This window comes from Dreissena polymorpha, chromosome 6 (assembly GCF_020536995.1).
Source record: "Dreissena polymorpha isolate Duluth1 chromosome 6, UMN_Dpol_1.0, whole genome shotgun sequence".
NCBI lineage: Eukaryota > Metazoa > Mollusca > Bivalvia > Myida > Dreissenidae > Dreissena > Dreissena polymorpha.
In genome coordinates, this window is record NC_068360.1 from 31,156,244 (window position 1) to 31,173,498 (window position 17,255).

Below are 17,255 nucleotides of genomic sequence, written 5' to 3' on the forward strand. Positions count from 1 at the left end.
CAAAAAAGCGGACCCACATGCTCATATATTCCAAGAATTACAATACTCCGAAGTTGATAATAGTAGGCTGGGTTGTACCAAAGATCTACCGGTATGCATGTTCATTTTTAGATCTTTGGTTGTACCATATGCTATTTTCTTAGCGATTATATTACATGCGTGAATTATTCGTGGACGGCTGAAATAACATTGATAGTTCAGAGTGGTTGGACAAAATTCGAATACTTTTTATTACACAAAATACACACTCACGAAATAAACTTAAAAATAAGCATAAAATATTCGTCCATTCACCAGTCCGTCCGTCAATCACCATTTATGTATGCAGCACAACTATTATTATTGAAGGGGTTAAAATTAAACTGCATATACCGATAGCGGCCAATAAAAGAAAGTGCAAATTTCAAGGACCATACCTCTTACTTGAATATAATTATATTGTTATTGCCTTTGTTTGATTTTTCTTGGGCAATGCATTACTAAAGCTTTCGGAATAAAATGAGCCTCGGTCAGGGAAAATGGATTTAATGCATGTGCGGTAAGTGTCGTCACATTTTAGCATGTGAAGTATGCACAGGCTAATCAGGGACAACGGCCTCCGCTATTACGGTATTTTTCGCTCAAAGGAAGTTCTTCGTAGCGAAAATCCAAATTAGAAGGAAAGTGTCGCCCCAGAATAGCCTGTGCGACTGCGCAGACTAATATGTGATGACACTTTTAAACCTGTGCATTACGCACAGAACGTAGAGCGAGGTTCAAATTTCAAATAATGATAGAGAGCCATGTCTTCCCCAAAACCCAATCTCTCGTTCTTTTTTTTTGCAAATCTAACACAAATATGTTTCCGCGCCTGAATACGAAAATTCAATAAATGCAATAGCAAAAGCTAGAAAAAAGACTATCGACTTCCTTCAAAAGTGAACACACAGGTCAATGCCGCAAGCGTCAACTAATTGCAAGGACTGTCCAGATGCGCGCTTGTGTGTGAATATTCCAAAGTTCACGAGGTCCTTCTGCGTCTCAAAGCTGCATCATGTATTCGCACTTGTCAGTACTGCGAAAATAACTATATCTCAGCTGAAAGTCTAGATCGATTTAGTGGACGACTTTCTAGGGGGAATTCACACTGTTAAGTGCTCCACTGTGCTGCCGAAATTGTAGTTTACCGTTCTGTATAGATCGCTGACGTCTCAAGCGCGCATTTATCGGAATTCATCCGTACCATTTATAGAATTCCAGTTGGAAGCAGCTCACACGTCATGTGTCTAATTTTGAGGATTCTGGACTTAGTGGCAATTTAGGTTTAAAGGAATTAAATGGTGACATGTTTTACCACTGCTATGAATGTTGGAAAATCATACTTGGTCTCCAATTTTAAAACTTGTACGTTGTTCATTTAAGGTAAATATTAATACTTGTATCGGAAAAGTGTCCAAAAGAAAATAGAATAATGACTGATTAATAGCGTTAAGAGAATTACGTAAGGAACATTTATTTCCGTGTTGTACAAAAAGCCTATTCAAAAGGCGGACGCAATGACGTCAAGCACGGCTCAATCTCCGCTCAACAACGATTTCCCGACAATCTTACAACTGAAGGCGGCGATACCCAGACGCCTGTTCGAGTCAAGAGCGTCAACGTCACTGTATTACGTTGCCAAGGACTTCGCCGTGATAGGCGCGTTAATCGCCGGCGCTCGCCTTCTGGAGTTCGGCCTTCCCGCATACCTGCAGGCGCTTCTTCTTCCCGTGTACTGGTACGTTCAGGGAACCATGCTCATGGCGTTGTTCGTGTTAGGCCACGACTGCGGTCACGGCTCGTTCTCGCGCTACGAATTGCTCAATGACTGCATGGGGACGGTTCTCCATACGGCCGTCCTGACGCCGTACTACCCATGGAAGCTTTCGCATCACAACCACCACAAACACACTGGCAACATCGACAAAGACGAGGTGTTCTATCCGATTAGAACCAAGAACGAAAATGGAAAGGACTTCCCGTTTCTGTTCGGACTTGGTTTTGGCTGGTTCGCTTATTTATGGCGCGGGTACCACCCGCGGAAAGTGTGTCACTTCAACCCACTGGAGGCGATGTTTGGGAGACATGTCAGAGGCTGCACCCTTTCCGTTCTGGCGCTGGCGGGCTGGGTGTCCTGTTTGTACTACTGCGCATGCGTGTACGGCACGTGGGCTCTAGTAAAGTATTACATCGTGCCCGAGATTGTCTTCGCCAGTTGGCTGCTCGTGGTTACATTCCTTCATCACATCGAAGAGGACACGCCCTGGTACTCCGGTATACATTGTTATTAATCTGTATTTTTTATATGAACCTCGTAACGTGTCATCCCAGATTAGCCTGTGCAGTAAACATGCACTAGCCCCGAGTGTGCTTCATATATGTATCATTTTGTCCGCAATACACTGAGAAAAACGCTTTAAGCGTAGAAAGTCTTTTGACAAGAAATAAACTAGTCTAGTGCATTTGTGTGTGCCTTACTGTTGGACATCTGTTTTCTTGCCATCAAAAGCGGACCGCCATAGTATAACAATGGGTGCACCTTATGTTTCACTTCACGTGTAATATGATGTCATGTATTTTACTGAACAGTTGAGGCCTATATGCTTTAATATGTGGAAATATTCGGCTATAATCAATGTTCGACAAACACACTCACAAACTATTGTTTGGGCGAGTCCACGCCTCTGCGTCGTAATCTCGATCTGTAAAGTATTGGAAAACGCTTTATCGCAAATGAAAATTTCGCGCATACAAGTTTCGCCTTTCGCACGTTCTGGGAGACCCTTTTTCAAAAACGTAGAGATGTATTGACCTGTGGAAATCAATAGTTTCTCAGTATAACAAATGACAAAGCTATTTCTAGTATAAAGTATAATATGTATAATTAGGGTAACCAATTTCTGCCTGGTCGATCTGGCGGGGTTAAATGGCGCCAGAACAATTCGGCACTTATCAGCCAATTAATAAATCGTGTTCGCAAGTCAAATATGTGCGTTAGAAGCTTAGGATTTAAATACAAGGTCGTGCATAGTTAAGCACGCTGTCCACAGTTCTGTATATCCGATTTCAGACGAGCACTGGACGTACGTGAAAGGACAGCTGAGCTCGATTGACCGGAAGTACGGCTGGGCCCATGACGTCATACACAACATAGGCACACACCAGGTCCACCACCTATTCTCCAAGGTGCCCCACTATCACCTGGAGGAGGCAACGAAGCATTTTCGCGCCAATTTCCCGAACTTGGCGCGCACTTGTGACCGACCTATACTTTCCTCGTTAGTGCGAATGTACCAGAAATTTGCGGTTCAATATAGGATCGGCAACGACAAGATTATACATGTGTATAATTGATAAATTTCTTACACTAGTTTAGCATATACATGTATTTCCGGGTTCGTCGAAAACAACTCTTGTTTGTTGTTGCCTATCTCGTATTTTACAAGGTTAATCGAAAACAACATCTCGTTTCTTGTTGTTAATCAGTTTTTGTAAATCATTGCACGTTCGAATGTATAGATACTAGTACTGCACATGTTGAAAACAATAACACCACAAAACGAGTGTTTATAATTTTGGCGCAAATATGGTGATTGGTTAAGTATAATAACCATAAATTCTGTCAAGTTCACCTAACGATATAATTTTGAATGTTCTGAGCAAGGTTCTTGATCATGGGGTCAAAAGTGTAGCTTCTAGAGTTTTAAATTGTTGTATAAACCCAATGAAGGCAAACTGACCCGCCTTATAGTTAATATTGTCCGATGGACCGGAACCGTGTCTCACTCACTCGGAGAAATGATATTAGAAAAAAAAATGTTTTGTGCGACTTTTATGAAAATTGTCCAAAATTATTACAAATTGTGTTTACAACCGTTTTCTTTAATATGGCCGCTTTGTTTTTATCTCTCTGCGACCCAGTTTCAAACTTGACCTCTAGTGTCCTCAAGCTGTGTTTTTAATTTAACCACGTGACCTTGTTTGTTTATCCTACCTGATCAAAATACGAACTTGGTCTAGATATTAAATGCACAAACGTTCTAACAAAAATTAATACGATTCTTCAATAAATGTGGCATCTGATGACTTAGTTTTTGACACCGAGTGACCAAGTTTCCAATCCTCCCTGTTATTGTTCAGACAAATGTTCTGCCAAGTTTCAAATGATAAATGCGCAATTCCATGAGATCATACTGGGACATATTTTCTGACTAAGTATCATGCAGATTTTAAAATAAATATGGCCTCTAGAGTTCACATTATGCAAATTCTGGCAACTGACGACGGACAAACGAAAATCACAAAAGCGCACTAAAATATTGTGCTAGGGTTCAGCGAAAATATACAATAGTTTTTTGACATATAAATATTTATAATAACATCAACACAAATTAATGCATTAATTGCACGAGGAAAAATCATAAAACTTCATGTGAAAATTGCAATTGCTGTAAATGAACAGTAATTAATAACTGTAACTGAAATAGTAGTTTGCATCAATGTCAGCTGCATTGGTACACCTGTACACTATGCAATTACACTCGTTACAACAGACATTGTTTCATCAAAACACAATTAAGCAAAATTATATTAAAAAAATCTACCAGTATGTAAAAATCAATACATCTGTGGCAAGACTTACAGCAAGAAACCAGTAATCTAATAAAGACATAACGACTAATCACAGAACACCATATCACAGTTAAATTATTCATCACAGACAAACACATTTTATCTCATTGTCCAAAATGATATTATCAGTAATTATGATTATCTTGCTTATTGCATTTCTCATCAAACGAATGTCTACGCACAATTTATTCATGTTGTCATGGAAACCCTATACAAATATGAGCATTTGAACACTTAAGCTCCACTTCAGTCAGGGAATGCATTAAACATTAATTTGTGGCAGCGCAAGTCAGCAGTGACAGATGTTACTGTATTTAACACTTGAACAACAAAATTAATTACAATATGTGTCTTGTTCTGAGAAAATTGGGCTTAACTCATGTGCGTAAAGTTTCGTCCCAGATTAGCCTGTGCAGTCCGCACAGGCTAATCAGGGACGAAACTTTCCGCTTTTATGGTATTTTTTGTTTAAAGGAAGTCCCTTTTTACCGAAAATATTGTTTAGGCGGAAAGTGTCGTCCCTGATTAGCCTTTGCAAATTGCACAAGCTAATCTGGGACGACACTTTACGCACATGCATTATGCCCAGTTTTCTCAGAACAAACTCATATAATAACAATATACACCATTATAAAGCCCATTCACTGCAGTAACAAACGTCACAGTAAGACACTGGGTTCCGAACAATCCAGTTGGGTGTGTTAGTCCAGTTGGTTTGTCAAAACAATCCCTCAAAAATGTTGGAAAAAGCCCCAGTTTGTCTGAAAATATAGCATAAAACTGGTAGTGTATACATTTTTACTCAGCATGAAATGTGTAACAAGGCATGCCAAATTTTTAATAAAATGAGCCGTGCTCTGTGAAAACATGGGATTATTGCATGGGCGTACAATGTCATCCCAGATAAGCCTGCGACACTTTCTTTATAAACTGGATTTTTTCTTAGAAAATTCTTTCTGTTAAGCACGGCTCAATTTTTTTGCAGTTGTACAGGTAAATCAAAATTTGCATCTCTATGTTATGCAGGTAAAAAATGAGTACATCAAAATTAGTTAAAAATACAAGTACGTAGAAACAGCCTTGTAGCTTACTTGACTGGATTTTTTGTGAATAGTAAATTAAGGTTCTGTGACTTTGGTCTTTCTGCAATATGTTTAGCAGAGGTAGTAGAATCAGAGTTGCCTGCACATCCACTACAAATAACAAAATATAGCAATACTCATTCATATAATTCTTTTTACATTTAGAACCCTAAATAAATTATGTTCAAAGCATGCTGTAGCATTATGGTGCATGTAAGTTGAATGGAATGTTTTGATATAAAGCAGGGAATGATTATTCCAGAAAATATTTTAAATGTTTTAAGATGTAAATTAGCAGCATGTTTGTCTTCAATCAAGACGCGTGGATTATGATGCCTTTAATCTACTCCAATAATGAAAGTCGCAAATATTCTCCTCTATGACTGTAGCAAAAATGTCAATGGACAGAAATAAAGGTGAAGGCCATTGCAGCAGACTTGCACTCAAATACAATTTTAAATATAATAATAACACAATAGTACCATACACTACACAACAATGCATATCAAACTAGAGCTTTGTCACAAATGTGACTAATATAACTGCACCAGAATAATCCACTTTGTCAGCTATTTTCAAGGAAAAAATAACTCATGATAGTATGGAACAATGTGTATGAAAGAAAGCGTCTAACACATCTATACATCATAAAGATGACACATTTGAAGTTTTACTATAATTGCGGGAGAAACATGAAGAAGTTAGCTCCAAAAACATATTACATTGTATGCAGATCTGACCCCCAGACAGACAAAGTAACTCCAATATATGCCATCTCAAACTTCGTGAGTGGCGCTTTAATAAAATTTACCTTGTTCTTGGAAAACTGGGCTAAAGGCAAGTAAGTCAAGTGTCGTCCCAGATTAGCCTGTGCAGTCAACAAAGGCTAATCAAGACGACACTTCCCACCTTTAATGAAATTTTGCTAAGAGACTTCCTTTAAACATACAATACAATAAAAGCAGACACTCTGAACAGGCTAATCAAGGACAACACCCTAGGTACATGCATAGAGCCAAGTTGTCCAGGCTAATCAGGGACAACACCCTAGGTACATGTATAGAGCCAAGTTGTACAGGCTAATCAGGGACAACACCCTAGGTAAATGTATAGAGCCAAGTTGTACAGGCTAATCAGGGACAACACCCTAGGCACATGTATAGAGCCAAGTTGCCCAGGCTAATCAGGGACAACACCCTAGGTACATGTATAGAGCCAAGTTGTACAGGCTAATCAGGGACAACACCCTAGGCACATGTATAGAGCCAAGTTGTCCAGGCTAATCAGGGACAACACCCTAGGCACATGTATAGAGCCAAGTTGTCCAGGCTAATCAGGGGCAACACCCTAGGTACATGTATAGAGCCAATTTGCCCAGGCTAATCAGGGACAAACCCTAGGCACATGTATAGAGCCAAGTTGTCCAGGCTAATCAGGGACAACACCCTAGGCACATGTATAGAGCCAAGTTGTACAGGCTAATCAGGGACAACACCCTAGGCACATGTATAGAGCCAAGTTGTCCAGGCTAATCAGGGACAACACCCTAGGTACATGTATAGAGCAAAGTTGTCCAGGCTAATCAGGGACAACACCCTAGGTACATGTATAGAGCCAAGTTGCCCAGGCTAATCAGGGACAACACCCTAGGCACATGTATAGAGCCAAGTTGTCCAGGCTAATCAGGGACAACACCCTAGGCACATGTATAGAGCCAAGTTGTCCAGGCTAATCAGGGACAAAACCCTAGGTACATGTATAGAGCAAAGTTGTCCAGGCTAATCAGGGACAACACCCTAGGTTCATGTATAGAGCCAAGTTGTCCAGGCTAATCAGGGACAACACCCTAGGTACATGTATAGAGCCAAGTTGTCCAGGCTAAGCAGGGACAACACCCTAGGCACATGTATAGAGCCAAGTTGACCAGGCTAATCAGACAACACCCTAGGTACATGTATAGAGCCAAGTTGTCCAGGCTAATCAGGGACAACACCCTAGGTACATGTATAGAGCCAAGTTGTCCAGGCTAATCAGGGACAACACCCTAGGTACATGTATAGAGTCAAGTTTTCCAGGCTAATCAGGGACAACACCCTAGGTACATGTATAAAGCAAAGTTGTCCAGGCTAATCAGGGACAAAACCCTAGGCACATGTATAGAGCCAATTTGTCCAGGCTAATCAGGGACAACACCCTAGGTACATGTATAGAGCCAAGTTGTCCAGGCTAATCAGGGACAACACCCTAGGTACATGTATAGAGCCAAGTTGTCCAGGCTAATCAGGACAACACCCTAGGCACATGTATAGAGCCAAGTTGTCCAGGCTAATCAGGGACAACACCCTAGGTACATGTATAGAGCCAAGTTGTCCAGGCTAATCAGGGACAACACCCTAGGTACATGTATAGAGCCAAGTTGTCCAGGCTAATCAGGGACAACACCCTAGGTACATGTATAGAGCCCAGTTGTCCAGGCTAATCAGGGACAACACCCTAGGCACATGTATAGAGCCAAGTTGTCCAGGCTAATCAGGGACAACACCCTAGGCACATGTATAGAGCCAAGTTGTCCAGGCTAATCAGGGACAACACCCTAGGTACATGTATAGAGCCAAGTTGTCCAGGCTAATCAGGGACAACACCCTAGGTACATGTATAGAGCCAAGTTTGTCCAGGCTAATCAGGGACAACACCCTAGGTACATGTATAGAGCCAAGTTGTCCAGGCTAATCAGGGACAACACCCTAGGCACATGTATAGAGCCAAGTTGTCCAGGCTAATCAAGGACAACACCCTAGGCACATGTATAGAGCAAAGTTGTCCAGGCTAATCAGGGACAACACCCTAGGTACATGTATAGAGCCAAGTTGTCCAGGCTAATCAGGGACAACACCCTAGGTACATGTATAGAGCCAAGTTGTCCAGGCTAAGCAGGGACAACACCCTAGGCACATGTATAGAGCCAAGTTGACCAGGCTAATCAGACAACACCCTAGGTACATGTATAGAGCCAAGTTGTCCAGGCTAATCAGGGACAACACCCTAGGTACATGTATAGAGCCAAGTTGTCCAGGCTAATCAGGACAACACCCTAGGTACATGTATAGAGTCAAGTTTTCCAGGCTAATCAGGGACAACACCCTAGGTACATGTATAGAGCAAAGTTGTCCAGGCTAATCAGGGACAAAACCCTAGGCACATGTATAGAGCCAATTTGTCCAGGCTAATCAGGGACAACACCCTAGGCAAATGTATAGAGCCAAGTTGTCCAGGCTAATCAGGGACAACCCCCTAGATACATGTATAGAGCCAAGTTGTCCAGGCTAATCAGGGACAACACCCTAGGTACATGTATAGAGCCCAGTTGTCCAGGCTAATCAGGGACAACACCCTAGGTACATGTATAGAGCCCAGTTGTCCAGGCTTATCAGGGACAACACCCTAGGCACATGTATAGAGCCAAGTTGTCCAGGCTAATCAGGGACAACACCCTAGATACATGTATAGAGCCAAGTTGTCCAGGCTAATCAGGGACAACCCCCTAGATACATGTATAGAGCCAAGTTGTCCAGGCTAATCAGGGACAACACCCTAGGTACATGTATAGAGCCCAGTTGTCCAGGCTTATCAGGGAAAACACCCTAGGCACATGTATAGAGCCAAGTTGTCCAGGCTAATCAGGGACAACACCCTAGGCACATGTATAGAGCCAAGTTGTCCAGGCTAATCAGGGACAACACCCTAGGTACATGTATAGAGCCAAGTTTTCCAGGCTAATCAGGTACAACACCCTAGGTACATGTATAGAGCCAATTTGCCAGGCTAATCAGGGACAATACCCTAGGTGCATGTGTAGAGCCAAGTTTTCCCAGAACTAATCAGGGACAACACCCTAGGCACATGTATAGAGCCAAGTTGTCCAGGCTAATCAAGGACAACATCCCTAGGCACATGTATAGAGCAAAGTTGTCCAGGCTAATCAGGGACAACACCCTAGGCACATGTATAGAGCAAAGTTGTCCAGGCTAATCAGGGACAACACCCTAGGCACATGTATAGAGCCAAGTTGTCCAGGCTAATCAGGGACAACACCCTAGGTACATGTATAGAGCCAAGTTGTCCAGGCTAATCAGGGACAACACCCTAGGTACATGTATAGAGCCAAGTTGTCCAGGCTAATCAGGGACAACACCCTAGGCTACATGTATAGAGCCAAGTTGTCCAGGCTAATCAGGGACAACACCCTAGGTACATGTATAGAGCCAAGTTGTCCAGGCTTATCAGGGAAAACACCCTAGGCACATGTATAGAGCCAAGTTGTCCAGGCTAATCAGGGACAACACCCTAGGCACATGTATAGAGCCAAGTTGTCCAGGCTAATCAGGGACAACACCCTAGGTACATGTATAGAGCCAAGTTTTCCAGGCTAATCAGGTACAACACCCTAGGTACATGTATAGAGCCAATTTGCCAGGCTAATCAGGGACAATACCCTAGGTGCATGTGTAGAGCCAAGTTTTCCCAGAACTAATCAGGGACAACACCCTAGGCACATGTATAGAGCCAAGTTGTCCAGGCTAATCAAGGACAACATCCTAGGCACATGTATAGAGCAAAGTTGTCCAGGCTAATCAGGGACAACACCCTAGGCACATGTATAGAGCAAAGTTGTCCAGGCTAATCAGGGACAACACCCTAGGTACATGTATAGAGCCAAGTTGTCCAGGCTAATCAGGGACAACACCCTAGGTACATGTATAGAGCCAAGTTGTCCAGGCTAATCAGGGACAACCCCCTAGGCACATGTATAGAGCAAAGTTGTCCAGGCTAATCAGGGACAACACCCAAGGCACATGTATAGAGCCAAGTTGTCCAGGCTAATCAGGGACAACACCCTAGGTACATGTATAGAGCCAAGTTGTCCAGGCTAATCAGGGACAACACCCTAGGTACATGTATAGAGCCAAGTTGTATAGGCTAATCAGGGACAACACCCTAGGCACATGTATAGAGCCAAGTTGTCCAGGCTAATCAGGGACAACACCCTAGGCACATGTATAGAGCCAAGTTGTCCAGGCTAATCAGGGGCAACACCCTAGGTACATGTATAGAGCCAAGTTGTCCAGGCTAATCAGGGACAACACCCTAAGTACATGTATAGAGCCAAGTTGTCCAGGCTAATCAGGGACAATACCCTAGGTACATGTTTAGAGCCAAGTTTTCCAGGCTAATCAGGGACAACACCCTAGGTACATGTATAGAGCCAAGTTTTCCAGGCTAATCAGGTACAACACCCTAGGTACATGTATAGAGCCAATTTGCCAGGCTAATCAGGGACAATAACCTAGGTGCATGTGTAGAGCCAAGTTTTCCCAGAACTAATCAGGGACAACACCCTAGGCACATGTATAGAGCCAAGTTGTCCAGGCTAATCAAGGACAACATCCTAGGCACATGTATAGAGCAAAGTTGTCCAGGCTAATCAGGGACAACACCCTAGGCACATGTATAGAGCAAAGTTGTCCAGGCTAATCAGGGACAACACCCAAGGCACATGTATAGAGCCAAGTCGTCCAGGCTAATCAGGGACAACACCCTAGGTACATGTATAGAGCCAAGTTGTCCAGGCTAATCAGGGACAACACCCTAGGTACATGTATAGAGCCAAGTTGTACAGGCTAATCAGGGACAACACCCTAGGCACATGTATAGAGCCAAGTTGTCCAGGCTAATCAGGGACAACACCCTAGGCACATGTATAGAGCCAAGTTGTCCAGGCTAATCAGGGGCAACACCCTAGGTACATGTATAGAGCCAAGTTGTCCAGGCTAATCAGGGACAACACCCTAGGTACATGTATAGAGCCAAGTTGTCCAGGCTAATCAGGGACAATACCCTAGGTACATGTTTAGAGCCAAGTTTTCCAGGCTAATCAGGGACAACACCCTAGGTACATGTATAGAGCCAAGTTTTCCAGGCTAATCAGGTACAACACCCTAGGTACATGTATAGAGCCAATTTGCCAGGCTAATCAGGGACAATAACCTAGGTGCATGTGTAGAGCCAAGTTTTCCCAGAACTAATCAGGGACAACACCCTAGGCACATGTATAGAGCCAAGTTGTCCAGGCTAATCAAGGACAACATCCTAGGCACATGTATAGAGCAAAGTTGTCCAGGCTAATCAGGGACAACCCCCTAGGCACATGTATAGAGCAAAGTTGTCCAGGCTAATCAGGGACAACACCCTAGGTACATGTATAGAGCCAAGTTGTCCAGGCTAATCAGGGACAACACCCTAGGTACATGTATAGAGCCAAGTTGTCCAGGCTAATCAGGGACAACCCCCTAGGCACATGTATAGAGCAAAGTTGTCCAGGCTAATCAGGGACAACACCCAAGGCACATGTATAGAGCCAAGTTGTCCAGGCTAATCAGGGACAACACCCTAGGTACATGTATAGAGCCAAGTTGTCCAGGCTAATCAGGGACAATACCCTAGGTACATGTATAGAGCCAAGTTGTCCAGGCTAATCAGGGACAATACCCTAGGTACATGTATAGAGCCAAGTTGTCCAGGCTAATCAGGGACAACACCCTAGGTACATGTATAGAGCCAAGTTGTATAGGCTAATCAGGGACAACACCCTAGGCACATGTATAGAGCCAAGTTGTCCAGGCTAATCAGGGACAACACCCTAGGCACATGTATAGAGCCAAGTTGTCCAGGCTAATCAGGGGCAACACCCTAGGTACATGTATAGAGCCAAGTTGTCCAGGCTAATCAGGGACAACACCCTAAGTACATGTATAGAGCCAAGTTGTCCAGGCTAATCAGGGACAATACCCTAGGTACATGTTTAGAGCCAAGTTTTCCAGGCTAATCAGGGACAACACCCTAGGTACATGTATAGAGCCAAGTTTTCCAGGCTAATCAGGTACAACACCCTAGGTACATGTATAGAGCCAATTTGCCAGGCTAATCAGGGACAATAACCTAGGTGCATGTGTAGAGCCAAGTTTTCCCAGAACTAATCAGGGACAACACCCTAGGCACATGTATAGAGCCAAGTTGTCCAGGCTAATCAAGGACAACATCCTAGGCACATGTATAGAGCAAAGTTGTCCAGGCTAATCAGGGACAACACCCTAGGCACATGTATAGAGCAAAGTTGTCCAGGCTAATCAGGGACAACACCCAAGGCACATGTATAGAGCCAAGTCGTCCAGGCTAATCAGGGACAACACCCTAGGTACATGTATAGAGCCAAGTTGTCCAGGCTAATCAGGGACAACACCCTAGGTACATGTATAGAGCCAAGTTGTACAGGCTAATCAGGGACAACACCCTAGGCACATGTATAGAGCCAAGTTGTCCAGGCTAATCAGGGACAACACCCTAGGCACATGTATAGAGCCAAGTTGTCCAGGCTAATCAGGGGCAACACCCTAGGTACATGTATAGAGCCAAGTTGTCCAGGCTAATCAGGGACAACACCCTAGGTACATGTATAGAGCCAAGTTGTCCAGGCTAATCAGGGACAATACCCTAGGTACATGTTTAGAGCCAAGTTTTCCAGGCTAATCAGGGACAACACCCTAGGTACATGTATAGAGCCAAGTTTTCCAGGCTAATCAGGTACAACACCCTAGGTACATGTATAGAGCCAATTTGCCAGGCTAATCAGGGACAATAACCTAGGTGCATGTGTAGAGCCAAGTTTTCCCAGAACTAATCAGGGACAACACCCTAGGCACATGTATAGAGCCAAGTTGTCCAGGCTAATCAAGGACAACATCCTAGGCACATGTATAGAGCAAAGTTGTCCAGGCTAATCAGGGACAACCCCCTAGGCACATGTATAGAGCAAAGTTGTCCAGGCTAATCAGGGACAACACCCTAGGTACATGTATAGAGCCAAGTTGTCCAGGCTAATCAGGGACAACACCCTAGGTACATGTATAGAGCCAAGTTGTCCAGGCTAATCAGGGACAACCCCCTAGGCACATGTATAGAGCAAAGTTGTCCAGGCTAATCAGGGACAACACCCAAGGCACATGTATAGAGCCAAGTTGTCCAGGCTAATCAGGGACAACACCCTAGGTACATGTATAGAGCCAAGTTGTCCAGGCTAATCAGGGACAATACCCTAGGTACATGTATAGAGCCAAGTTGTCCAGGCTAATCAGGGACAACACCCTAGGTACATGTATAGAGCAAAGTTGTCCAGGCTAATCAGGGACAACACCCTAGGCACATGTATAGAGCCAAGTTGTCCAGGCTAATCAGGGACAACACCCTAGGCACATGTTTAGAGCCAAGTTGTCCAGGCTAATCAGGGACAACACCATAGGCACATGTATAGAGCCAAGTTGTCCAGGCTAATCAGGGACAACACCCTAGGCACATGTTAAGAGCAAAGTTTTTCCAGAACGAGGCTTTAATAATAACCAATGACCAACATCTGACCGTGTGTCACTTTTGTTTTCAGATGGAGCGCTTCTTGAAGCACCTGGATGATTTGCAGGGTTGGAGACCCAGGCTAAAACCTGTAACAAATAAGCACATTTATTGAATTGATATCCCTCGTCCAAAAAATTGTTTATTGATGGGTGCAAAACAAACAAAAAACGACAATAACTCTTTTTAAGAACGTGTAGGGTTATGGTTCTTGTGCATAGCACTCCGCTTCGTCAATACCAGTACACCCATGAAGTTTCATGTTGAAATCTTACATACCAGTAGATATAGCCCTAAAAAGTTTGTGACAGGATGGACAACGCCAAAACTATATCCCTCAGTCTTTGGTAGGGAATAATTAACAGTGTAGAATAATGGTTACATATACAAAGAATTTTTTAAATTATAAAAAATGTCTTTAAAATCATACATTGAATTATGTGGTTACATTTTGACAGTAATATGTTGGAAATAAGGCACAGGCATGAAGTAACAGACCATTCCTCAAAATTTATTCATTTTTAAAAGTTTGCAATATTTTCAAATTATCTCAGATTGTCAGGTTTAGCTGTTCAATGATTTATGGAAAATATTTTGTTTATGATTTTCAAAAGCTGACATGGTAATTTTTGCAATTGCCAATGAATGACAATCATTTAACAACAGTTTGCAAGGATTTAAAACATTTTCATGGCAAATGACAGATCCATTCAATGTACAGGTATACCTGTCCATAATTATGTCTTTTTGTACCAATGTGGGAACTGCAAGTTGCTGTGCTCTTATCAGTCACAGAACCTTTAGGTGTTTCTTTATTGTCCTCAGACTCTTGTTTTCTACTGCCTCCATGTCGCTCCATCACAAGTTGGTTGTGGCCATGCATGGCTGGGTACTCAAGATTCATGCGATCACTGGCTGTAGAAGACTGCGAACTGAAGAAATTTGTCCATTTACTAGCAGATTGTCTCGATCCAGCAATTCCATCATGGAACATTTCATCACATGAGTCATCATTTTCAAACACCATAGTATTGATTTTAGGGCCACTGTTTTCCTTTAGTGTTGAATCTGTGTGATTGTGGAATGGTGTTCTCTTCAAAATGCTGCCAGTTGGTTTGCTTTGATTTGGGTGAATAGAGGACTGATGCTTCAATCCATTTTGGAAGCTTGAGCTCCGTCTATTATCATTACAATCAGCCGGCAAGTTAGCAGTGTTTCTAGAGGGAACTTTCACATTGTTTCCCGTCAGGTTGGGTCCACTGTACTGGTACACAAATCTGGAGGGGGCAAGTCCTGTATTGGATACATTACTTTCATGTGCAGTATTCGATGAATCACTTGGACAGCAATCTTCAAAAGACTCGTCAGTGGAGAAATCTTCAATGTCATATAAACTGGTGTCATGGGGATTGTCAACCTGGTCGTCGCCATGCAAGTTTGCTTTATACCCACAAACTGGATCGTGTTGCCTGGTCATAGATGGGTGAGATTCCACCATTTTGGGACTTTTGGGACCAGATGTTGCCTTACTGGCATTGGTTGAACCATACAGAGGTGTAGCCACATACAAAGGTTGACCACATGTGGGAAGATTGTTTTGAGGTTGATCAAGGTCAGTGTGAAGCTTCTTTGGTCTCCTAGCAACAGAACTCGCCTTCTTTCTGCAACAAATATTAAATATTTTTTAAAGTTATAGTTCTGGTCAACTTAGTATTTATGCCAAACTTAGTAATGTTATTGAACAAAAAAATGTTTCAAATGTTTTTGAAACAAACATTGAAGTAAACCTGCACTGAAAATAGACAAGAGGGCCAAGATGGCCCTAGTTAGCTCACCTGAGAGGAGTCGGTTCATTCAATCTTTACCAAATGTCAAACTTGACCTAGATATTGTCCAGACAAACATCCTGGTCAAGTTTCATCATTATTTCATCTGCGAGTCATGATCAATATACCTATGAAGTTTCATGATCCTAGGCGTAAGCATTCTTGAGTTATCATCAAGAAACCATTTTTCTAAGTTGAGTCACCGTGACCTTGACAGCCATTGTGTGAGTACGTTTTTTGGCACTGTGACCTTGACCTTTGACCTAGTGACCTGATAATCAATAGGGGTCATCTGCAAGTCATGATCAATATACCTATGATGTTTCATGATCCTAGGCATAAGCGTTCTTGAGTTATCATCCAGAAACCATTTTACTATTTCAGGTCATCGTGACCTTGACCTTTGACCTAGTGACCTGAAAATCTACAGGGGTCATCTGCGAGTCTTGATCATTGTACCTATGAAGTTTCATGATCCTAGGCATAAGTGTTCTTGAGTTATCATCCAGAAACCATTTTACTATTTCAGGTCATCCCGACCTTGAGCTTTGACCTAGTGACCTGAAAATCAATAGGGGTCATCTTCGAGTCATGATCAATGTACCTATGAAGTTTCATGATCCTAGGCATAAGCGTTCTTGAGTTATCATCCAGAAACTATTTTACTATTTCAGGTCATCGTGACCTTGACCTTTGACCTAGTGACCTGAAAATCTACAGGGGTCACCTGCGAGTCTTGATCATTGTACCTATGAAGTTTCATGATCCTAGGCATAAGTGTTCTTGAGTTATCATCCAGAAACCATTTTACTATTTCAGGTCACCCCGACCTTGAGCTTTGACCTAGTGACCTGAAAATCAATAGGGGTCATCTTCGAGTCATGATCAATGTACCTATGAAGTTTCATGATCCTAGGCATAAGGGCTCTTGAGTTATCATCTGAAAACCATTTTACTATTTTGGGTCACCATGACCTTGACCTTTGACCTAGTGACCTGAAAATCAATAGGGGTCATCTACGAGTCATGATCAATGTACCTATGAAGTTTTATGATCCTAGGCCTAAGCGTTCTTGAGTTATCAACCGGAAACCATTTTACTATTTTGGATCATCGTGACCTTGACCTTTGACCTAGTGACCTGAAAATCAATAGGGGTCATCTAAGAGTTATGATCAATGTACCTATGAAGTTTCATGATCCTAGGCCTTAGCGTTCTTGAGTTATCATCCGGAAA

At 42.7% G+C, this 17,255-nt stretch overlaps 2 protein-coding genes across 5 annotated transcripts in view; one reads left to right on the top strand and one right to left on the bottom strand.

Annotated features, from left to right (window-relative positions):
- The first annotated feature begins 867 nt into the window (after positions 1-867).
- Positions 868-4,237, top strand: LOC127834109 (uncharacterized). The gene is made up of 2 exons (XM_052359722.1): positions 868-2,292; positions 3,089-4,237. The coding sequence occupies exons 1-2, from the start codon at positions 1,536-1,538 to the stop codon at positions 3,370-3,372; spliced, it is 1,041 nt and encodes a 346-aa protein (XP_052215682.1). The 5' UTR covers positions 868-1,535; the 3' UTR covers positions 3,373-4,237.
- A 126-nt stretch (positions 4,238-4,363) lies between these two features.
- Positions 4,364-17,255, bottom strand: part of LOC127834108 (probable ATP-dependent DNA helicase HFM1) — a 68,019-nt gene continuing 55,127 nt past the window's right edge. For 3 of the 4 annotated variants that reach the window (XM_052359719.1, XM_052359720.1, XM_052359721.1), the window contains exons 36-39: positions 14,920-15,853; positions 14,202-14,281; positions 5,742-5,843; positions 4,364-5,411 (exon numbers count right to left, since the gene is read on the bottom strand). In XM_052359719.1, coding sequence (XP_052215679.1) covers positions 5,369-5,411; positions 5,742-5,843; positions 14,202-14,281; positions 14,920-15,853 — 1,159 coding nt within the window. In that variant the 3' untranslated portion in view covers positions 4,364-5,368. The remainder of the gene's footprint in view (positions 5,412-5,741; positions 5,844-14,201; positions 14,282-14,919; positions 15,854-17,255) is intronic. The other variant, XR_008027815.1, reaches the window with a different exon arrangement.

Bases quoted from the DNA above. Each gene is read 5' to 3' on its own strand.
- LOC127834109 (XM_052359722.1), top strand. From the start codon at position 1,536: ATGACGTCAAGCACGGCTCAATCTCCGCTCAACAACGATTTCCCGACA. The intron at 2,293-3,088 runs GTATACATTGTT...ATCCGATTTCAG, and splicing joins GGACACGCCCTGGTACTCCG to ACGAGCACTGGACGTACGTG.